This window comes from Phyllobates terribilis, unplaced genomic scaffold (genome assembly GCF_046119375.1).
Source record: "Phyllobates terribilis strain yellow unplaced genomic scaffold, ASM4611937v1 Scaffold_1__5_contigs__length_1240528914, whole genome shotgun sequence".
Taxonomy (NCBI): Eukaryota; Metazoa; Chordata; class Amphibia; order Anura; family Dendrobatidae; genus Phyllobates; species Phyllobates terribilis.
This window is the reverse complement of record NW_027362761.1, coordinates 622,031,884-622,056,160: the sequence shown is the minus strand read 5'-3', so window position 1 is coordinate 622,056,160 and position 24,277 is coordinate 622,031,884. Positions and strand designations below refer to the sequence as shown.

General features: G+C 52.7%; 1 protein-coding gene across 1 annotated transcript in view; it reads left to right on the top strand.

Annotated features, from left to right (window-relative positions):
• The window catches only part of CREB3 (cAMP responsive element binding protein 3), a 123,355-nt gene extending 100,405 nt beyond the window's left edge, over nt 1-22,950 (top strand). The window contains exons 7-10 of the mRNA XM_073684464.1: nt 7,374-7,442; nt 21,302-21,386; nt 21,464-21,548; nt 22,307-22,950. Coding sequence (XP_073540565.1) covers nt 7,374-7,442; nt 21,302-21,386; nt 21,464-21,548; nt 22,307-22,737 — 670 coding nt within the window. The 3' untranslated portion in view covers nt 22,738-22,950. The remainder of the gene's footprint in view (nt 1-7,373; nt 7,443-21,301; nt 21,387-21,463; nt 21,549-22,306) is intronic.
• Nucleotides 22,951-24,277: the final 1,327 nt, after the last annotated feature.

Sequence of the window (24,277 nt, the reverse complement as noted above, 5' to 3'; positions counted from 1 at the left end):
TATAGTAATATGGCCGCCCTCCTCCTCAGTGTGATATAGTAATATATATAGTAATATGGCCGCCCTTCTCCTCAGTGTGATATAGTAATATATATAGTAATATGGCCGCGCTTCTCCTCAGTGTGATATAGTAATATATATATAGTAATATGGCCGCCCTCCTCCTCAGTGTGATATAGTAATATATATAGTAATATGGCCGCGCTTCTTCTCAGTGTGATATAGTAATATATATAGTAATATGGCCGCCCTCCTCCTCAGTGTGATATAGTAATATATATAGTAATATGGCCGCCCTTCTCAGTGTGATATAGTATTATATATAGTAATATGGCCGCCCTCCTCCTCAGTGCGATATAGTAATATATATAGTAATATGGCCGCCCTTCTCCTCAGTGTGATATAGTATTATATATAGTAATATGTCCGCCCTCCTCCTCAGTGTGATATAGTAATATATATAGTAATATGGCCGCCCTCCTCCTCAGTGTGATATAGTAATATATATAGTAATATGGCCGCCCTTCTCCTCAGTGTGATATAGTAATATATATAGTAATATGGCCGCCCTTCTCCTCAGTGTGATATAGTATTATATATAGTAATATGGCCGCCCTTCTCCTCAGTGTGATATAGTAATATGGCCGTCCTCCTCCTCAGTGTGATATAGTATTATATATAGTAATATGGCCGCCCTTCTCCTCAGTGTGATATAGTAATATATATATAGTATTATGGCCGCCCTTCTCCTCAGTGGTGATATACTAATATATATAGTAATATGGCCGCCCTTCTCCTCAGTGTGATATAGTAATATGGCCGCCCTTCTCCTCAGTGTGATATAGTAATATGGCCGCCCTTCTCCTCAGTGTGATATAGTAATATATATATAGTGATATGGCTGCCCTTCTCCTTAGTGTGATATAGTAATATATATAGTAATATGGCCGCCCTTCTCCTCAGTGTGATATAGTATTATATATAGTAATATGGCCGCCCTTCTCCTCAGTGTGATATAGTAATATATATAGTAATATGGCCGCCCTTCTCCTCAGTGTGATATAGTATTGTATATAGTAATATGGCCGCCCTTCTCCTCAGTGTGATATAGTAATATGGCCGTCCTCCTCCTCAGTGGTGATATAGTAATATATATAGTAATATGGCCGCCCTTCTCCTCAGTGTGATATAGTAATATGGCTGCCCTTCTCCTCGGTGTGATATAGTAATAGTAATATATATAGTAATATGGCCGCCCTTCTCCTCAGTGTGATATAGTAATATATATAGTTATATGACCGCCCTTCTCCTCAGTGTGATATAGTATTATATATAGTAATATGGCCGCCCTTCTCCTCAGTGTGATATAGTAATATATATAGTAATATGGCCGCCCTTCTCCTCAGTGTGATATAGTATTATATATAGTAATATGGCCGCCCTTCTCCTCAGTGTGATATAGTAATATGGCCGTCCTCCTCCTCAGTGTGATATAGTATTATATATAGTAATATGGCCGCCCTTCTCAGTGTGATATAGTAATATATATATAGTAATATGGCCGCCCTTCTCCTCAGTGTGATATAGTATTATATATAGTAATATGGCCGCCCTTCTCCTCAGTGTGATATAGTATTATATATAGTAATATGGCCGCCCTTCTCCTCAGTGTGATATAGTAATATATATAGTAATATGGCCGTCCTCCTCCTCAGTGTGATATAGTAATATATATAGTAATATGGCCGCCCTCCTCCTCAGTGTGATATAGTAATATATATAGTAATATGGCTGCCCTTCTCCTCAGTGTGATATAGTAATATATATATAGTAATATAGCTGCCCTTCTCCTCAGTGTGATATAGTAATATGGCCGCCCTTCTCCTCAGTGTGATATAGTTATATATATATAGTAATATGGCCGCCCTTCTCCTCAGTGTGATATAGTATTATATATAGTAATATGGCCGCCCTTCTCCTCAGTGTGATATAGTATTATATATGGTAATATGGCCGCCCTCCTCCTCAGTGTGATATAGTAATATATATAGTAATATGGCCGCCCTCCTCCTCAGTGTGATATAGTATTATATATGGTAATATGGTCTGTCAGCTTCTTCCACCACTGCCCCAGACACTGCTCAGAGAGGCGACTATTCTCTGTCACCAATAATCTCTGTGTAAGGAGGGCCACAGGTTCTCACCAGCCTTTAGGTCCAGTGAGGAAGGTTCGGGGTCATTGTTCTCCATCTTTATGGCCTTTCCTGGCCCTGAGCAGTGGAGACTTCGATGCAGCGATGGAGCCTTGTCCTGCAGAACAATCCTGGATTTCTGGAGAGACGCTGACTTTTTCCTGCTCCACTGTGGAAGAAAGTGTCTTCTAATCACCGGCAGGAGGTTTAGGAGGTGATTGTGATCCATCTTCAACCCAAAAAGCTCCAGCAAGATCCTCAGTAATAATCCCACCCATACAAGTGCCCACCTCCACCTCGCTGTGGTCTGAGGGGAACTGCAGGTCTGTGCCCTACTGATCCGGTCCCGGCCCATCCATCTGCTCCGTCCAGAGTCGTCTCATCTATCAGTCCATAAAACCTGGGAACAATCTTGGCCCAATCCTCACGTTTCTACTTCTGTGTCTTGCTCAGTGGTGGCCGGGCTCAGCCTCCTCACCTCGGCCGTGTCTCTGAACACCTTGTACTTCTGTGTCTTGCTCAGTGGTGGTCGGGCTCAGCCTCCTCACCTCGGCCGTGTCTCTGAACACCTTGTACTTCTGTGTCTTGCTCAGTGGTGGCCGGGCTCAGCCTCCTTACCTCGGCCGTGTCTCTGAGCACCTTGTACTTCTGTGTCTTGCTCAGTGGTGGTCGGGCTCTGCCTCCTCACCTCGGCCATGTCTCTGAGCACCTTGTACTTCTGTGTCTTGCTCAGTGGTGGTCGGGCTCAGCCTCCTCACCTCGGCCATGTCTCTGAACACCTTGTACTTCTGTGTCTTGCTCAGTGGTGGCCGGGCTCAGCCTCCTTACCTCGGCCGTGTCTCTGAACACCTTGTACTTCTGTGTCTTGCTCAGTGGTGGCCGGGCTCAGCCTCCTTACCTCGGCCGTGTCTCTGAGCACCTTGTACTCCTGTGTCTTGCTCAGTGGTGGTCGGGCTCTGCCTCCTCACCTCGGCCATGTCTCTGAGCACCTTGTACTTCTGTGTCTTGCTCAGTGGTGGTCGGGCTCAGCCTCCTTACCTCGGCCGTGTCTCTGAACACCTTGTACTTCTGTGTCTTGCTCAGTGGTGGCCGGGCTCAGCCTCCTTACCTCGGCCGTGTCTCTGAGCACCTTGTACTTCTGTGTCTTGCTCAGTGGTGGTCGGGCTCAGCCTCCTCACCTTGACCGTGTCTATGAGCACCTTGTACTTCTGTGTCTTGCTCAGTGGTGGTCGGGCTCAGCCTCCTCACCTCGGCCGTGTCTCTGAGCACCTTGTACTTCTGTGTCTTGCTCAGTGGTGGTCGGGCTCAGCCTCCTCACCTCGGCCGTGTCTCTGAGCACTGAACACCTTGTACTTCTGTGTCTTGCTCCGTGGTGGTCGGGCTCGGCCTCCTCACCTCGGCCGTGTTTCTGATCACCTTGTACTTCTGTGTCTTGCTCAGTGGTGGTCGGGCTCGGCCGTGTCTCTGAGCACCTTGTACTTCTGTGTCTTATTCAGTGGTGGTCGGGCTCGGCCTCCTCACCTCGGCCGTGTCTCTGAGCACCTTGTACTTCTGTGTCTTGCTCAGTGGTGGTCGGGCTCAGCCTCCTCACCTCGGCCGTGTCTCTGATCACCTTGTACTTCTGTGTGTTGCTCAGTGGTGGTCGGGCTCGGCCTCCTCACCTCGGCCGTGTCTCTGAGCACCTTGTACTTCTGTGTGTTGCTCAGTGGTGGTCGGGCTCAGCCTCCTCACCTCGGCCGTGTTTCTGATCACCTTGTACTTCTGTGTCTTGCTCAGTGGTGGTCGGGCTCGGCCGTGTCTCTGAGCACCTTGTACTTCTGTGTCTTATTCAGTGGTGGTCGGGCTCGGCCTCCTCACCTCGGCCGTGTCTCTGAGCACCTTGTACTTCTGTGTCTTGCTCAGTGGTGGTCGGGCTCAGCCTCCTCACCTCGGCCGTGTCTCTGATCACCTTGTACTTCTGTGTGTTGCTCAGTGGTGGTCGGGCTCGACCTCCTCACCTCGGCCGTGTCTCTGAGCACTGAACACCTTGTACTTCTGTGTCTTGCTCAGTGGTGGTCGGGCTCAGCCTCCTCACCTCGGCCGTGTTTCTGATCACCTTGTACTTCTGTGTCTTGCTCAGTGGTGGTCGGGCTCGGCCTCCTCACCTTGACCATGTCTCTGAGCACCTTGTACTTCTGTGTCTTGCTCAGTGGTGGTCGGGCTCGGCCTCCTCACCTCGGCCATGTCTCTGAGCACCTTGTACTTCTGTGTCTTGCTCAGTGGTGGTCGGGCTCGGCCTCCTCACCTCATCCGTGTCTCTGATCACTTTGTACTTCTGTGTCTTGCTCAGTGGTGGTCGGGCTCAGCCTCCTCACCTCGGCCGTGTCTCTGAGCACCTTGTACTTCTGTGTCTTGCTCAGTGGTGGTCGGGCTCGGTCTCCTCACCTCTGCCGTGTCTCTGAGCACCTTGTACTTCTGTGTCTTGCTCAGTGGTGGCCGGGCTCAGCCTCCTCACCTCGGCTGTGTCTCTGAGCACCTTGTACTTCTGTGTCTTGCTCAGTGGTGGTCGGGCTCGGCCTCCTCACCTCGGCCGTCTCTCTGATCACCTTGTACTTCTCTGTTTTGCTCAGTGGTGGTTGGGCTCGGCCTCCTTACCTCGGCCGTGTCTCTGATCACCTTGTGCTTCTGTGTCGTGCACAGTGGTGGTCGGGCTCAGCCTCCTCACCTCGGTCGTGTCTCTGAGCACCTTGTACTTCTGTGTCTTGCTCAGTGGTGGTCGGGCTCGGCCTCCTCACCTCGGCCCTGTCTCTGAGCACCTTGTACTTCTGTGTCTTGCTCAGTGGTGGTCGGGCTCGGCCTCCTCACCTCGGCCCTGTCTCTGAGCACTGAGCACCTTATACTTCTGTGTCTTGCTCAGTGGTGGTCGGGCTCGGCCTCCTCACCTCGGCCGTGTCTCTGACCACCTTGTACTTTTGTGTCTTGCTCAGTGGTGGTCGGGCTCAGCCTCCTCACCTCAGCCGTGTCTCTGATCACCTTGTACTTCTGTGTCTTGCTCAGTGGTGGTCGGGCTCAGCCTCCTCACCTCGGCCATGTCTCTGAGCACCTTGTACTTCTGTGTCTTGCTCAGTGGTGGTCGGGCTCGGCCTCCTCACCTCGGCCTTGTCTCTGAGCACCTTGTACTTTTGTGTCTTGCTCAGTGGTGGTCGGGCTCGGCCTCCTCACCTCGGCCTTGTCTTTGATCACCTTGTACTTCTGTGTCTTGCTCAGTGGTGGTCGGGCTCAGCCTCCTCACCTCGGCCGTGTCTCTGAGCACTGAGCACCTTGTACTTCTGTGTCTTGCTCAGTGGTGGTCGGGCTCGGCCTCCTCACCTCGGCCGTGTCTCTGAGCACCTTGTACTTCTGTGTCTTGCTCAGTGGTGGTCGGGCTCAGCCTCCTCACCTCGGCCGTGTCTCTGAGCACCTTGTACTTCTGTGTCTTGCTCAGTGGTGGTCGGGCTCGGCCTCCTCACCTCGGCCCTGTCTCTGAGCACCTTGTACTTCTGTGTCTTGCTCAGTGGTGGTCGGGCTCGGCCTCCTCACCTCGGCCGTGTCTCTGAGCACCTTGTACTTCTGTGTCTTGCTCAGTGGTGGTCGGGCTCGGCCTCCTCACCTCGGCCGTGTCTCTGATCACCTTGTACTTCTGTGTCTTGCTCAGTGGTGGTCGGGCTCAGCCTCCTCACCTCGGCCCTGTCTCTGAGCACTGAGCACCTTGTACTTCTGTGTCTTGCTCAGTGGTGGTCGGGCTCGGCCTCCTCACCTCGGCCGTGTCTCTGATCACCTTGTACTTCTGTGTCTAGCTCAGTGGTGGTCGGGCTCGGCCTCCTCACCTCGGCCCTGTCTCTGAGCACTGAGCACCTTGTACTTCTGTGTCTTGCTCAGTGGTGGTCGGGCTCGGCCTCCTCACCTCGGCCCTGTCTCTGAGCACTGAGCACCTTGTACTTCTGTGTCTTGCTCAGTGGTGGTCGGGCTCAGCCTCCTCACCTCGGCCCTGTCTCTGAGCACTGAGCACCTTGTACTTCTGTGTCTTGCTCAGTGGTGGTCGGGCTCGGCCTCCTCACCTCGGCCGTGTCTCTGAGCACCTTGTACTTTTGTGTCTTGCTCAGTGGTGGTCGGGCTCGGCCTCCTCACCTCGGCCATGTCTCTGAGCACCTTGTACTTCTGTGTCTTGCTCAGTGGTGGTCGGGCTCGGCCTCCTCACCTCGGCCGTGTCTCTGATCACCTTGTACTTCTGTGTCTTGCTCAGTGGTGGTCGGGCTCAGCCTCCTCACCTCGGCCCTGTCTCTGAGCACTGAGCACCTTGTACTTCTGTGTCTTGCTCAGTGGTGGTCGGGCTCGGCCTCCTCACCTCGGCCATGTCTCTGAGCACCTTGTACTTCTGTGTCTTGCTCAGTGGTGGTCGGGCTCGGCCTCCTCACCTCGGCCGTGTCTCTGAGCACCTTGTACTTCTGTGTCTTGCTCAGTGGTGGTCGGGCTCAGCCTCCTCACCTCCGCCGTGTCTCTGATCACCTTGTACTTCTGTGTCTTGCTCAGTGGTGGTCGGGCTCGGCCTCCTCACCTCGGCCCTGTCTCTGAGCACTGAGCACCTTGTACTTCTGTGTCTTGCTCAGTGGTGGTCGGGCTCAGCCTCCTCACCTCGGCCGTGTCTCTGATCACCTTGTACTTCTGTGTCTTGCTCAGTGGTGGTCGGGCTCAGCCTCCTCACCTCGGCCCTGTCTCTGAGCACTGAGCACCTTGTACTTCTGTGTCTTGCTCAGTGGTGGTCGGGCTCGGCCTCCTCACCTCGGCCGTGTCTCTGATCACCTTGTACTTCTGTGTCTTACTCAGTGGTGGTCGGGCTCGGCCTCCTCACCTCGGCCCTGTCTCTGAGCACTGAGCACCTTGTACTTCTGTGTCTTGCTCAGTGGTGGTCGGGCTCGGCCTCCTCACCTCGGCCCTGTCTCTGAGCACCTTGTACTTCTGTGTCTTGCTCAGTGGTGGTCGGGCTCAGCCTCCTCACCTCGGCCCTGTCTCTGAGCACTGAGCACCTTGTACTTCTGTGTCTTGCTCAGTGGTGGTTGGGTTTGTACTCCCTGATGAAGGTGTGTGTATATAATCTATATATTATAATGATGGATACTTATATATATATATATAATGTCTATATCTGTGTCCTCTTCTCCATAGGGTCACTACGTGCACCGCTCACAATCAGGAGTTACAGAAGAAGGTTCAGCAGCTGCAGAGACAAAACTAGTGAGTGCCACCATGTGTCCAGCATGTGCTCCATGTAATGGGACCCTGACTGCTGATCCGCGGGCAGCGGTGTCAGACTGTGGCTGTGCACCTCTCCCAGGAGTGTTAACTCTAAAACACTGCGGCATTTCAGAGAAAAACAGAGTTTAAAAGCCACCGGGGACCGAACCTCATCGGTGACGAGTCATACAGGGTCTGATGCCTGCTGGCCGAGACTCAGCAGCAAGTATCAGCTGTCAGGTTCCCTTTAAGTAATGATGTCATTTTAACCATGTCAGGTGCCGCCCTCTTGTATTTTTCATGGTGGTCATTTACCCAGGGCTGTGGAGTCGGTAAGCCAAACCTCCAACTCCTCAATTTCCCTGACTCCCGACTCCACAGCCCTGGTCACTACTAAGCGTGTCCATAAAGCGCAGCACTGCCTCACTACTAAGCGTGTCCATAAAGTGCAGCGCTGCCTCACTACTGAGCGGGTCCATAAAGTGCAGCGCTGCCTCACTACTGAGCGGGTCCATAAAGTGCAGCGCTGCCTCACTACTGAGCGGGTCCATAAAGTGCAGCGCTGCCTCACTACTGAGCGGGTCCATAAAGTGCAGCGCTGCCTCACTACTGAGCGGGTCCATAAAGTGCAGCGCTGCCTCACTACTGAGCGGGTCCATAAAGTGCAGCGCTGCCTCACTACTGAGCGGGTCCATAAAGTGCAGCGCTGCCTCACTACTGAGCGGGTCCATAAAGTGCAGCGCTGCCTCACTACTGAGCGTGTCCATAAAGTGCAGCACGGCCTCACTACTGAGCGTGTCCATAAAGTGCAGCACTGGTCACTACTGAGCGTGTCCATAAAGTGCAGCACTGCCTCACTACTGAGCGTGTCCATAAAGTGCAGCACTGCCTCACTACTGAGCGTGTCCATAAAGTGCAGCACTGCCTCACTACTGAGCGTGTCCATAAAGTGCAGCACTGCCTCACTACTGAGCGGGTCCATAAAGTGCAGCGCTGCCTCACTACTGAGCGGGTCCATAAAGTGCAGCGCTGCCTCACTACTGAGCGTGTCCATAAAGTGCAGCACGGCCTCACTACTGAGCGTGTCCTTAAAGTGCAGCACTGGTCACTACTGAGCGTGTCCATAAAGTGCAGCACTGCCTCACTACTGAGCGGGTCCATAAAGTGCAGCGCTGCCTCACTACTGAGCGGGTCCATAAAGTGCAGCGCTGCCTCACTACTGAGCGGGTCCATAAAGTGCAGCGCTGCCTCACTACTGAGCGGGTCCATAAAGTGCAGCACGGCCTCACTACTGAGCGTGTCCATAAAGTGCAGCACGGCCTCACTACTGAGCGTGTCCATAAAGTGCAGCACTGGTCACTACTGAGCGTGTCCATAAAGTGCAGCACTGCCTCACTACTGAGCGTGTCCATAAAGTGCAGCACTGCCTCACTACTGAGCGTGTCCATAAAGTGCAGCGCTGCCTCACTACTGAGCGGGTCCATAAAGTGCAGCGCTGCCTCACTACTGAGCGGGTCCATAAAGTGCAGCGCTGCCTCACTACTGAGCGTGTCCATAAAGTGCAGCACGGCCTCACTACTGAGCGTGTCCATAAAGTGCAGCACTGGTCACTACTGAGCGTGTCCATAAAGTGCAGCACTGCCTCACTACTGAGCGTGTCCATAAAGTGCAGCACTGCCTCACTACTGAGCGTGTCCATAAAGTGCAGCACTGCCTCACTACTGAGCGTGTCCATAAAGTGCAGCACTGCCTCACTACTGAGCGTGTCCATAAAGTGCAGCACGGCCTCACTACTGAGCGTGTCCATAAAGTGCAGCACGGCCTCACTACTGAGCGTGTCCATAAAGTGCAGCACGGCCTCACTACTGAGCGTGTCCATAAAGTGCAGCACTGCCTCACTACTGAGCGTGTCCATAAAGTGCAGCACTGCCTCACTACTGAGCGTGTCCATAAAGTGCAGCACTGCCTCACTACTGAGCGTGTCCATAAAGTGCAGCGCTGCTTCACTACTGAGCGTGTCCATAAAGTGCAGCGCTGCCTCACTACTGAGCGTGTCCATAAAGTGCAGCGCTGCCTCACTACTGAGCGTGTCCATAAAGTGCAGCGCTGCCTCACTACTGAGCGTGTCCATAAAGTGCAGCGCTGCCTCACTACTGAGCGTGTCCATAAAGTGCAGCGCTGCCTCACTACTGAGCGTGTCCATAAAGTGCAGCGCTGCCTCACTACTGAGCGTGTCCATAAAGCGCAGCGCTGCCTCACTACTGAGCGTGTCCATAAAGCGCAGCGCTGCCTCACTACTGGGCGTGTCCATAAAGCGCAGCGCTGCCTCACTACTGAGCGTGTACATAATGTGCAGCGCTGCCTCACTACTGAGCGTGTCCCTAAAGTGCAGCGCTGCCTCACTACCGAGCGTGTCCCTAAAGTGCAGCACTGCCTCACTACTGAGCGTGTACATAAAGTGTAGCACCGGTCACTACTGAGCGTGTACATAATGTGCAGCACCGGTCACTACTGATCGTGTACATAAAGTGCAGTACTGGTCACTACTGAGTGTGTACATAAAGTGCAGCACTGGTCACTACTGAGCGTGTACATAAAGTGCAGCACTGCCTCACTACTGAGTGTGTCCATAAAGGGCAGCACTGCCTCACTACTGAGCGTGTCCATAAAGTGCAGCACTGCCTCACTACTGAGCGTGTACATAAAGTGCAGCACTGCCTCACTACTGAGCGTGTACATAAAGTGCAGCACCGGTCACTACTGAGCGTGTACATAAAGTGCAGCACCGGTCACTACTGAGCGTGTCCATGAAGTGCAGCACCGGTCACTACTGAGCATGTACATAATGTGCAGCACCGGTCACTACTGAGCGTGTCCATAAAGTGCAGTACTGGTCACTACTGTGCGTGTACATAAAGTGTAGCACTGGTCACTACTGAGCGTGTCCATAAAGTGCAGCACTGCCTCACTACTGAGCGTGTCCATAAAGTGCAGCACTAGTCACTACTGAACGTGTACATAAAGTGCAGCACCGGTCACTACTGAGCGTGTACATAAAGTGCAGCACTGCCTCACTACTGAGCGTGTCCATAAAGTGCAGCACTGCCTCACTACTGAGCGTGTCCATAAAGTGCAGCCCCGGTCACTACTGAGCGTGTACATAATGTGCAGCACTGGTCACTACTGTGCGTGTACATAAAGTGCAGCACTGCCTCACTACTGTGCGTGTACATAAAGTGCAGCACTGCCTCACTACTGTGCGTGTACATAAAGTGCAGCACTGCCTCACTACTGTGCGTGTACATAAAGTGCAGCACTGCCTCACTACTGTGCGTGTACATAAAGTGCAGCACTGCCTCACTACTGTGCGTGTACATAAAGTGCAGCACTGCCTCACTACTGAGCGTGTACATAAAGTGCAGCACTGGTCACTACTGAGCGTGTACATAAAGTGCAGCACTGGTCACTACTGAGCGTGTACATAAAGCGCAGCAATGGTCACTACTGAGCGTGTACATAAAGCGCAGCACTGGTCAGTACTGAGCGTGTACATAAAGCGCAGCACTGGTCAGTACTGAGCGTGTACATAAAGTGCAGCACTGGTCACTACTGTGCGTGTCCATAAAGTGCAGCACTGCCTCACTACTGAGCGTGTCCATAAAGTGCAGCACTGCCTCACTACTGAGCGTGTCCATAAAGTGCAGCACTGCCTCACTACTGAGCGTGTCCATAAAGTGCAGCACTGCTCACTACTGAGCGTGTCCATAAAGTGCAGCACTGCTCACTACTGAGCGTGTCCATAAAGTGCAGCACTGCTCACTACTGAGCGTGTCCATAAAGTGCAGCACGGCCTCACTACTGAGCGTGTCCATAAAGTGCAGCACGGCCTCACTACTGAGCTTGTCCATAAAGTGCAGCACGGCCTCACTACTGAGCGTGTCCATAAAGTGCAGCACTGGTCACTACTGAGCGGGTCCATAAAGTGCAGCGCTGCCTCACTACTGAGCGGGTCCATAAAGTGCAGCACTGCCTCACTATTGAGCGTGTCCATAAAGTGCAGCACTGCCTCACTACTGAGCGTGTCCATAAAGTGCAGCACGGCCTCACTACTGAGCGTGTCCATAAAGTGCAGCACTGGTCACTACTGTGCGTGTCCATAAAGTGCAGCACTGGTCACTACTGAGCGTGTCCATAAAGTGCAGCACTGCCTCACTACTGAGCGTGTCCATAAAGTGCAGCACTGCCTCACTACTGAGCGTGTCCATAAAGTGCAGCACTGCCTCACTACTGAGCGTGTCCATAAAGTGCAGCACTGGTCACTACTGAGTTTGTACATAATGTGCAGCACTGCCTCACTACTGAGCGTGTACATAAAGTGCAGCACCGGTCACTACTGAGCGTGTACATAAAGTGCAGCACCGGTCACTACTGAGCGTGTATATAAAGTGCAGCACCGGTCACTACTGAGCGTGTACATAATGTGCCGCACCGGTCACTACTGAGTGTGTACATAAAGTGCAGCACTGCCTCACTACTGAGCGTGTCCATAAAGTGCAGCACTGGTCACTACTGAGTGTGTACATAATGTGCAGCACTGCCTCACTACTGAGCGTGTCCCTAAAGTGCAGCACTGCCTCACTACTGAGCGTGTCCCTAAAGTGCAGCACTGCCTCACTACTGAGCGTGTCCATAAAGTGCAGCACTGCCTCACTACTGAGCGTGTCCATAAAGTGCAGCACTGCCTCACTACTGAGCGTGTCCATAAAGCGCAGCACTGCCTCACTACTGAGCGTGTCCATAAAGCGCAGCACTGCCTCACTACTGAGCGTGTCCATAAAGCGCAGCACTGCCTCACTACTGAGCGTGTCCATAAAGCGCAGCACTGCCTCACTACTGAGCGTGTCCATAAAGCGCAGCACTGCCTCACTACTGAGCGTGTCCATAAAGCTCAGCACTGCCTCACTACTGAGCGTGTCCATAAAGTGCAGCACTGGTCACTACTGAGCGTGTCCCTAAAGTGCAGCACTGCCTCACTACGGAGTGTGTCCATAAAGTGCTGCACTGGTCACTACTGAGCGTGTACATAAAGTGCAGCACTGGTCACTACTGAGCGTGTACATAAAGTGCAGCACTGGTCACTACTGAGCGTGTACATAAAGCGCAGCACTGCCTCACTACTGAGCGTGTCCCTAAAGTGCAGCACTGCCTCACTACTGAGCGTGTACATAAAGTGCAGCACTGCCTCACTACTGAGCGTGTCCATAAAGCGCAGCACTGCCTCACTACTGAGCGTGTCCATAAAGCGCAGCACTGCCTCACTACTGAGCGTGTCCATAAAGTGCAGCACTGCCTCACTACTGAGCGTGTCCATAAAGTGCAGCACTGCCTCACTACTGAGCGTGTCCATAAAGTGCAGCACTGCCTCACTACTGAGCATGTACATAAAGTGCAGCACTGCCTCACTACTGAGCGTGTACATAAAGTGCAGCACTCCCTCACTACTGAGCGTGTCCATAAAGCGCAGCACTGCCTCACTACTGAGCGTGTACATAAAGTGCAGCACTGCCTCACTACTGAGCGTGTCCATAAAGCGCAGCACTACTGAGCGTGTACATAAAGCGCAGCACTGCCTCACTACTGAGCGTGTCCCTAAAGTGCAGCACTGCCTCACTACTGAGCGTGTCCCTAAAGTGCATCACTGCCTCACTACTGAGCGTGTCCCTAAAGTGCAGCACTGCCTCACTACTGAGCGTGTCCATAAAGTGCAGCACTGCCTCACTACTGAGCGTGTCCATAAAGCGCAGCACTGCCTCACTACTGAGCGTGTCCATAAAGTGCAGCACTGCCTCACTACTGAGCGTGTCCATAAAGCGCAGCACTGCCTCACTACTGAGCGTGTCCATAAAGTGCAGCACTGCCTCACTACTGAGCGTGTACATAAAGTGCAGCACTGCCTCACTACTGAGCGTGTCCATAAAGCGCAGCACTGCCTCACTACTGAGCGTGTCCATAAAGCGCAGCACTGCCTCACTACTGAGCGTGTACATAAAGTGCAGCACTGCCTCACTACTGAGCGTGTCCATAAAGCGCAGCACTGCCTCACTACTGAGCGTGTCCATAAAGTGCAGCACTGGTCACTACTGAGTGTGTCCATAAAGTGCAGCACTGCCTCACTACTGAGCGTGTCCATAAAGCGCAGCACTGCCTCACTACTGAGCGTGTACATAAAGTGCAGCACTGGTCACTACTGAGCGTGTACATAAAGCGCAGCACTGCCTCACTACTGAGCGTGTACATAAAGCGCAGCACTGCCTCACTACTGAGCGTGTCCATAAAGTGCAGCACTGGTCACTACTGAGTGTGTCCATAAAGTGCAGCACTGCCTCACTACTGAGCGTGTCCATAAAGCGCAGCACTGCCTCACTACTGAGCGTGTACATAAAGTGCAGCACTGGTCACTACTGAGCGTGTACATAAAGCGCAGCACTGCCTCACTACTGAGCGTGTACATAAAGTGCAGCACTGCCTCACTACTGAGCGTGTCCATAAAGTGCAGCACTGGTCACTACTGAGCGTGTCCCTAAAGTGCAGCACTGCCTCACTACGGAGTGTGTCCCTAAAGTGCAGCACTGGTCACTACTGAGCGTGTACATAAAGTGCAGCACTGCCTCACTACTGAGCGTGTCCATAAAGTGCAGCACTGGTCACTACTGAGCGTGTACATAAAGTGCAGCACTGGTCACTACTGAGCGTGTACATAAAGCGCAGCACTGCCTCACTACTGAGCGTGTACATAAAGTGCAGCACTGCCTCACTACTGAGCGTGTACATAAAGTGCAGCACTACTGAGCGTGTACATAAAGCGCAGCACTGCCTCACTACTGAGCGTGTACATAAAGTGCAGCACTGCCTCACTACTGAGCGTGTCCATAAAGCGCAGCACTGCCTCACTACTGAGCGTGTCCATAAAGCGCAGCACTGCCTCACTACTGAGCGTGTACATAAAGTGCAGCACTGCCTCACTACTGAGCGTGTACATAAAGTGCAGCACTGCCTGACTACTGAGCGTGTCCATAAAGCGCAGCACTGCCTCACTACTGAGCATGTACATAAAGTGCAGCACTGCCTCACTACTGAGCGTGTCCATAAAGTGCAGCACTGCCTCACTACTGAGCGTGTCCATAAAGTGCAGCACTGCCTCACTACTGAGCATGTACATAAAGTGCTGCACTGGTCACTACTGAGCGTGTACATAAAGTGCAGCACTGGTCACTACTGAGCGTGTACATAAAGTGCAGCACTGCCTCACTACTGAGTGTGTCCCTAAAGTGCTGCACTGGTCCCTACTGAGCGTGTACATAAAGTGCTGCACTGGTCACTACTGAGCGTGTACATAAAGTGCAGCACTGGTCACTACTGAGCGTGTACATAAAGCGCAGCACTGCCTCACTACTGAGCGTGTACATAAAGTGCAGCACTGCCTCACTACTGAGCGTGTACATAAAGTGCAGCACTACTGAGCGTGTACATAAAGCGCAGCACTGCCTCACTACTGAGCGTGTCCCTAAAGTGCAGCACTGCCTCACTACTGAGCGTGTACATAAAGTGCAGCACTGCCTCACTACTGAGCGTGTCCATAAAGCGCAGCACTGCCTCACTACTGAGCGTGTCCATAAAGCGCAGCACTGCCTCACTACTGAGCGTGTCCATAAAGTGCAGCACTGCCTCACTACTGAGCATGTACATAAAGTGCAGCACTGCCTCACTACTGAGCGTGTACATAAAGTGCAGCACTGCCTCACTACTGAGCGTGTACATAAAGTGCAGCACTACTGAGCGTGTACATAAAGCGCAGCACTGCCTCACTACTGAGCGTGTCCCTAAAGTGCAGCACTGCCTCACTACTGAGCGTGTCCCTAAAGTGCAGCACTGCCTCACTACTGAGCGTGTCCCTAAAGTGCAGCACTGCCTCACTACTGAGCGTGTCCATAAAGTGCAGCACTGCCTCACTACTGAGCGTGTCCATAAAGTGCAGCACTGCCTCACTACTGAGCGTGTCCATAAAGCGCAGCACTGCCTCACTACTGAGCGTGTCCATAAAGCGCAGCACTGCCTCACTACTGAGCGTGTCCATAAAGCGCAGCACTGCCTCACTACTGAGCATGTACATAAAGCGCAGCACTGCCTCACTACTGAGTGTGTCCATAATGTGCAGCACTGGTCACTACTGAGCGTGTCCCTAAAGTGCAGCACTGCCTCACTACGGAGTGTGTCCCTAAAGTGCAGCACTGCCTCACTACTGAGCGTGTACATAAAGCGCAGCACTGCCTCACTACTGAGCATGTACATAAAGCGCAGCACTGCCTCACTACTGAGCGTGTCCATAAAGTGCAGCACTGGTCACTACTGAGCGTGTCCCTAAAGTGCAGCACTGCCTCACTACGGAGTGTGTCCCTAAAGTGCTGCACTGGTCACTACTGAGCGTGTACATAAAGTGCAGCACTGCCTCACTACTGAGCGTGTCCATAAAGTGCAGCACTGGTCACTACTGAGCGTGTACATAAAGTGCAGCACTGGTCACTACTGAGCGTGTACATAAAGTGCAGCACTGCCTCACTACTGAGCGTGTACATAAAGTGCAGCACTGCCTCACTACTGAGCGTGTCCATAAAGTGCAGCACTGCCTCACTACTGAGCGTGTCCCTAAAGTGCAGCACTGCCTCACTACTGAGCGTGTCCATAAAGTGCAGCACTGGTCACTACTGAGCGTGTACATAAAGTGCAGCACTGCCTCACTTCTGAGCGTGTCCATAAAGTGCAGCACTGCCTCACTACTGAGCGTGTCCATAAAGTGCAGCGCTGCCTCACTACTGAGCGTGTCCATAAAGTGCAGCACTGCCTCACTACTGAGCGTGTCCCTAAAGTGCAGCACTGCCTCACTACTGAGCGTGTCCATAAAGTGCAGCACTGCCTCACTACTGAGCGTGTCCATAAAGTGCAGCACTGCCTCACTACTGAGCGTGTCCATAAAGCGCAGCACTGCCTCACTACTGAGCGTGTCCATAAAGCGCAGCACTGCCTCACTACTGAGCATGTACATAAAGCGCAGCACTGCCTCACTACTGAGTGTGTCCATAATGTGCAGCACTGGTCACTACTGAGCGTGTCCCTAAAGTGCAGCACTGCCTCACTACGGAGTGTGTCCCTAAAGTGCAGCACTGCCTCACTACTGAGCGTGTACATAAAGTGCAGCGCTGCCTCACTACTGAGCGTGTCCATAAAGTGCAGCGCTGCCTCACTACTGAGCGTGTCCATAAAGTGCAGCACTGGTCACTACTGAGCGTGTCCATAAAGTGCAGCACTGGTCACTACTGAGCGTGTACATAAAGTGCAGCACTGGTCACTACTGAGCGTGTCCATAAAGTGCAGCACTGCCTCACTTCTGAGCGTGTACATAAAGTGCAGCACTGCCTCACTACTGAGCGTGTCCATAAAGTGCAGCACTGGTCACTACTGAGTGTGTCCATAAAGTGCAGCACTGCCTCACTACTGAGTGTGTCCATAAAGTGCAGCACTGCCTCACTACTGAGTGTGTACATAAAGTGCAGCACTGGTCACTACTGAGCGTGTACATAAAGTGCAGCACTGGTCACTACTGAGCGTGTACATAAAGTGCAGCACTGCCTCACTACTGAGCGTGTCCATAAAGTGCAGCACTGCCTCACTACTGAGCGTGTCCATAAAGTGCAGCACTGCCTCACTACTGAGCGTGTACATAAAGTGCAGCACTGCCTCACTACTGAGCGTGTCCATAATGTGCAGCACTGGTCACTACTGAGCGTGTCCCTAAAGTGCAGCACTGCCTCACTACGGAGTGTGTCCATAAAGTGCAGCACTGCCTTACTACTGAGCGTGTACATAAAGTGCAGCACTGCCTCACTACTGAGCGTGTCCATAAAGCGCAGCACTGCCTCACTACTGAGCGTGTCCATAAAGTGCAGCACTGCCTCACTACTGAGCGTGTCCATAAAGCGCAGCACTGCCTCACTACTGAGCGTGTCCATAATGTGCAGCACTGGTCACTACTGAGCGTGTCCCTAAAGTGCAGCACTGCCTCACTACGGAGTGTGTCCATAAAGTGCAGCACTGCCTTACTACTGAGCGTGTACATAAAGTGCAGCACTGCCTCACTACTGAGCGTGTCCATAAAGCGCAGCACTGCCTCACTACTGAGCGTGTACATAAAGCGCAGCACTGCCTCGCTACTGAGCGTGTCCATAATGTGCAGCACTGGTCACTACTGAGCGTGTACATAAAGTGCAGCACTGGTCACTACTGAGCGTGTACATAAAGTGCAGCACTGCCTCACTACTGAGCGTGTACATAAAGTGCAGCACTGCCTCACTACTGAGCGTGTACATAAAGCGCAGCACTGCCTCACTACTGAGCATGTACATAAAGCGCAGCACTGCCTCACTACTGAGCATGTACATAAAGCGCAGCACTGCCTCACTACTGAGCGTGTCCATAAAGTGCAGCACTGCCTCACTACTGAGCGTGTCCCTAAAGTGCAGCACTGCCTCACTACTGAGCGTGTCCATAAAGTGCAGCACTGCCTCACTACTGAGCGTGTCCATAAAGCGCAGCACTGCCTCACTACTGAGCGTGTCCATAAAGCGCAGCACTGCCTCACTACTGAGCGTGTCCATAAAGTGCAGCACTGCCTCACTACTGAGCGTGTCCCTAAAGTGCAGCACTGCCTCACTACTGAGCGTGTCCCTAAAGTGCAGCACTGCCTCACTACTGAGCGTGTCCATAAAGCGCAGCACTGCCTCGCTACTGAGCATGTACATAAAGCGCAGCACTGCCTCGCTACTGAGCGTGTCCACAATGTGCAGCACTGGTCACTACTGAGCGTGTCCCTAAAGTGCAGCACTGCCTCACTACGGAGTGTGTCCATAAAGTGCAGCACTGCCTTACTACTGAGCGTGTACATAAAGTGCAGCACTGCCTCACTACTGAGCGTGTCCATAAAGCGCAGCACTGCCTCACTACTGAGCGTGTCCATAAAGCGCAGCACTGCCTCACTACTGAGCATGTACATAAAGCGCAGCACTGCCTCGCTACTGAGCGTGTCCATAATGTGCAGCACTGCCTCGCTACTGAGCGTGTCCATAAAGTGCAGCACTGGTCACTACTGAGCGTGTACATAAAGTGCAGCACTGGTCACTACTGAGCGTGTACATAAAGTGCAGCACTGCCTCACTACTGAGCGTGTACATAAAGTGCAGCACTGCCTCACTACTGAGCGTGTACATAAAGCGCAGCACTGCCTCACTACTGAGCGTGTACATAAAGCGCAGCACTGCCTCACTACTGAGCATGTACATAAAGCGCAGCACTGCCTCACTACTGAGCGTGTCCATAAAGTGCAGCACTGCCTCACTACTGAGCGTGTCCATAAAGCGCAGCACTGCCTCACTACTGAGCGTGTCCATAAAGCGCAGCACTGCCTCACTACTGAGCGTGTCCATAAAGTGCAGCACTGGTCACTACTGAGCGTGTACATAAAGTGCAGCACTGCCTCACTACTGAGCGTGTCCATAAAGTGCAGCACTGCCTCACTACTGAGCGTGTCCATAAAGCGCAGCACTGCCTCACTACTGAGCGTGTACATAAAGCGCAGCACTGCCTCACTACTGAGCGTGTCCATAAAGCGCAGCACTGCCTCACTACTGAGCGTGTACATAAAGCGCAGCACTGCCTCACTACTGAGCGTGTCCATAATGTGCAGCACTGGTCACTACTGAGCGTGTCCCTAAAGTGCAGCACTGCCTCACTACGGAGTGTGTCCCTAAAGTGCAGCACTGCCTCACTACTGAGCGTGTCCATAAAGTGCAGCACTGGTCACTACTGAGCGTGTACATAAAGTGCAGCACTGCCTCACTTCTGAGCGTGTACATAAAGTGCAGCACTGCCTCACTACTGAGCGTGTACATAAAGTGCAGCACTGGTCACTACTGAGCGTGTACATAAAGTGCAGCACTGCCTCACTACTGAGCGTGTCCATAAAGTGCAGCACTGGTCACTACTGAGCGTGTCCATAAAGTGCAGCACTGCCTCACTACTGAGCGTGTACATAAAGTGCAGCACTGGTCACTACTGAGCGTGTCCATAAAGTGCAGCACTGGTCACTACTGAGCGTGTCCCTAAAGTGCAGCACTGCCTCACTACGGAGTGTGTCCATAAAGTGCAGCACTGCCTTACTACTGAGCGTGTACATAAAGTGCAGCACTGCCACACTACTGAGCGTGTCCATAAAGCGCAGCACTGCCTCACTACTGAGCGTGTCCATAAAGCGCAGCACTGCCTCACTACTGAGCATGTACATAAAGCGCAGCACTGCCTCGCTACTGAGCGTGTCCATAATGTGCAGCACTGGTCACTACTGAGCGTGTACATAAAGTGCAGCACTGGTCACTACTGAGCGTGTACATAAAGTGCAGCACTGCCTCACTACTGAGCGTGTACATAAAGTGCAGCACTGCCTCACTACTGAGCGTGTACATAAAGCGCAGCACTGCCTCACTACTGAGCATGTACATAAAGCGCAGCACTGCCTCACTACTGAGCATGTACATAAAGCGCAGCACTGCCTCACTACTGAGCGTGTCCATAAAGTGCAGCACTGCCTCACTACTGAGCGTGTCCATAAAGCGCAGCACTGCCTCACTACTGAGCGTGTCCATAAAGCGCAGCACTGCCTCACTACTGAGCGTGTCCATAAAGTGCAGCACTGGTCACTACTGAGCGTGTACATAAAGTGCAGCACTGCCTCACTACTGAGCGTGTACATAAAGCGCAGCACTGCCTCACTACTGAGCGTGTCCATAAAGTGCAGCACTGCCTCACTACTGAGCGTGTCCATAAAGTGCAGCACTGCCTCACTACTGAGCGTGTCCATAAAGCGCAGCACTGCCTCACTACTGAGCGTGTCCATAAAGTGCAGCACTGCCTCACTACTGAGCGTGTCCCTAAAGTGCAGCACTGCCTCACTACTGAGCGTGTCCCTAAAGCGCAGCACTGCCTCACTACTGAGCGTGTCCATAAAGTGCAGCACTGCCTCACTACTGAGCGTGTCCATAAAGTGCAGCACTGCCTCACTACTGAGCGTGTCCATAAAGTGCAGCACTGCCTCACTACTGAGCGTGTCCATAAAGTGCAGCACTGCCTCACTACTGAGCGTGTCCCTAAAGCGCAGCACTGCCTCACTACTGAGCGTGTCCATAAAGTGCAGCACTGGTCACTACTGAGCGTGTACATAAAGTGCAGCACTGCCTCACTACTGAGCGTGTCCATAAAGTGCAGCACTGCCTCACTACTGAGCGTGTACATAAAGTGCAGCACTGCCTCACTACTGAGCGTGTCCATAAAGTGCAGCACTGCCTCACTACTGAGCGTGTCCATAAAGTGCAGCACTGCCTCACTACTGAGCATGTACATAAAGTGCAGCACTGCCTCACTACTGAGCATGTACATAAAGTGCAGCACTGCCTCACTACTGAGCGTGTACATAAAGTGCAGCACTGCCTCACTACTGAGCGTGTCCATAAAGTGCAGCACTGGTCATTGGTCCTGCATTGTGCTAATGAACCCAATGTATTATATAATTTAGGAGTCTTTCCATTTTATGCAGACTCCACAACCATGGATTTACCTGTGGGCGGTGACTTTATCTCCTGTATTTATAGTTTCTTTATGTAATTAGCTCATCCCACTGGTTTAAGCCCCGCCCTTACGTCATCTGACTAGTAATTACCATAAGCTGTACTGTAACAGGGACTTGTGCTCCTCTGCAGCTCTCTCATCCAGCAGCTGAGAAACCTGCAGGCTCTGCTCAGCCAGTCTGGAGCCAAGACCACCTCCTCCAGCACCTGCGTAATGGTGAGTGTGCTTGTTGGTGGCTGTAGCCTTCTGCCCGGCACGGACCCTTATCCCGGCTGTCTCCCTTTCCTCTCCAGGTCCTGGCGCTGTCTTTCTGCCTCATTCTCTTTCCCAGTCTCTACCCATTTGGGCTCAATATCGGCCAACGCGATCTCCGTGGAGGTGAGTGCTGGAGCTCGGTTCGTCGGCGTTATGTGGGTGTTCAGATGTCTGACCGTGGTAGACGTATCTTGCTTTATAGAAGACAGAACTTGTAATGCATGCACTTCCCCCTACTCAGTGTGCCCCCCCATTCCCTAGTTACAGTATATGTGTCCCCCCACCCCATCCTATACGTTATATGGGAAGCCCCTCTCGCACTCCCATCACCCTCAGGACTGTGTTTGGAGGCAATTATAGGGCTGTTCCTGGTGAAGGTAGAACACTGGGGGGTGGGGCGTTGTATAAGTGTGGGGGGGGGGCGTTGTATAAGTGGGGGGGTGGGGCGTTGTATAAGTGGAGGGGGGGTGGGGCGTTGTATAAGTGGAGGGGGGGTGGGGCGTTGTATAAGTGGAGGGGGGTGGGGCGTTGTATAAGTGGGGGGGGTGGGGCGTTGTATAAGTGGGGGGGGTGGGGCGTTGTATAAGTGGAGGGGGGGTGGGGCGTTGTATAAGTGGAGGGGGGGTGGGGCGTTGTATAAGTGGAGGGGGGTGGGGCGTTGTATAAGTGGGGGGGGTGGGGCGTTGTATAAGTGGAGGGGGGGTGGGGCGTTGTATAAGTGGAGGGGGTGGGGCGTTGTATAAGTGGGGGGGGGGCGTTGTATAAGTGGGGGGGGTGGGGCGTTGTATAAGTGGAGGGGGGTGGGGCGTTGTATAAGTGGAGGGGGGTGGGGCGTTGTATACGCTGTCCAGTCACATGACATTGTGCCATTCCTCTTTCAGTCGTTCATTCTCGTCAGCTGCGTGGCGTTCCCACCGCTCCCTCGTTGAGCGTTGTCGCCACAGACACGGATGAGCAGGAAGCACGCGTGGAGAAGGTTGTTTTAGAAAGGACTCCAGCGGGACCCTCTCAAGAGCCCCCTCGGCTGGACCTGTCCCACCATGAGCTACATCTGGAGCCGTCCCTTCAGGGTGCACAGAACGACACCCCTGAAATCCAGGACGTGGGAACTGCTGAATCTAAACCTATCAACAGTAATTCCTCCTCAGACCTTGATCCAAAGAAGCTGCCTGGGGCCAAGGGGCAGCCGGACCCTGTACCCACCCACTTCTCCGACCCACCGGAAGAATTGCCTGTCATTCAGGACAAGGCGGTATGGCTGGAGAAGGGGCGCAGCGTCATTATTAGCCCGCTGCACTCGGACGAGATGTAAATAGAGACTGCAGAGGTCCACGCCGGGTCTCGTCCCTTACTGTGGTGATTTCTCCCTCCGGCTGAGCCCAGAGGGGCGGGAACCCCATCATCGTGGATGGGGGGAAGCACTTTCTGGAAATTGTCTGGGGGCCGCATTATGATTTGCGTTGCACTGAGATTTGTATATATTTATATTCTGTCATGTAATAAAGCGGAGCTATGTCACTAGCAATCCCCCGAATGTCTCATTCTATAGAAGATCTTCGGTTTCCTCCTGCACCCATTACAGAGTTACGTAGGGGTGGAGGAGGAAACTGAAGAGTCGGGGGTAATAGCGTCTGTGATGCCTGCTTCTCTATGGAGGGATTTGCCTTCTTTTCCTCACTGAACCTTATTTCCACAGCTGGATCATTACAAAATAAACCATCAAGAACCTGGTTAGAAGATAGGTGGCGCCACACATCCTGTGTGCGCTTGAAGAGAACGTACCAACTGCTGCAGCCACACAGGGAGGTCTGACATCACCCTGCCCGGGAAGTCCTCACTACATCCCACATACACAGCCGAGATGAAAAGTGGAGTGCTGCGTACAGCAGGAAGTACAGGAGATATACAGCCCGATCCTCGTACTGCAGAAAGCGTAGGAGATCTACAGCCCGATCCTCGTACTGCAGAAAGCGTAGGAGATCTACAGCCCGATCCTCGTACTGCAGAAAGCGTAGGAGATCTACAGCCCGATCCTCGTACTGCAGAAAGCGTAGGAGATCTACAGCCCGATCCTCGTACTGCAGAAAGCGTAGGAGATCTACAGCCCGATCCTCGTACTGCAGAAAGCGTAGGAGATCTACAGCCCGATCCTCGTACTGCAGAAAGCGTAGGAGATCTACAGCCCAATCCTCATACTGCAGAAAGCGTAGGAGATTTACAGCCCGATCCTCGTACTGCAGAAAGCATAGGAGATCTACAGGCCCATCCTCGTACTGCAGAAAGCGTAGATCTACGGCCAATCCTCGTACTGCAGAAAGCGTAGGAGATCTACAGCCTGATCCTCGTACTGCAGAAAGCGTAGGAGATCTACAGCCTGATCCTCGTACTGCAGAAAGCGTAGGAGATCTACAGCCCGATCCTCGTACTGCAGAAAGCGTAGGAGATCTACAGGCCCATCCTCGTACTGCAGAAAGCGTAGGAGATCTACAGCCTGATCCTAGTACTGCAGAAAGCGTAGGAGATCTACAGGCCGATCCTCGTACTGCAGAAAGCGTAGGAGATCCCCAGCCCGATCCTCGTACTGCAGAAAGCGTAGATCTACGGCCGGTCCTCGTACTGCAGAAAGCGTAGGAGATCTACAGCCCGATCCTCGTACTGCAGAAAGCGTAGGAGATCTACAGCCTGATCCTCGTACTGCAGAAAGCGTAGGAGATCTACAGGCCCATCCTCGTACTGCAGAAAGCGTAGATCTACGGCCGATCCTCGTACTGCAGAAAGCGTAGGAGATCTACAGCCTGATCCTCGTACTGCAGAAAGCGTAGGAGATCCACAGGCCCATCCTCGTACTGCAG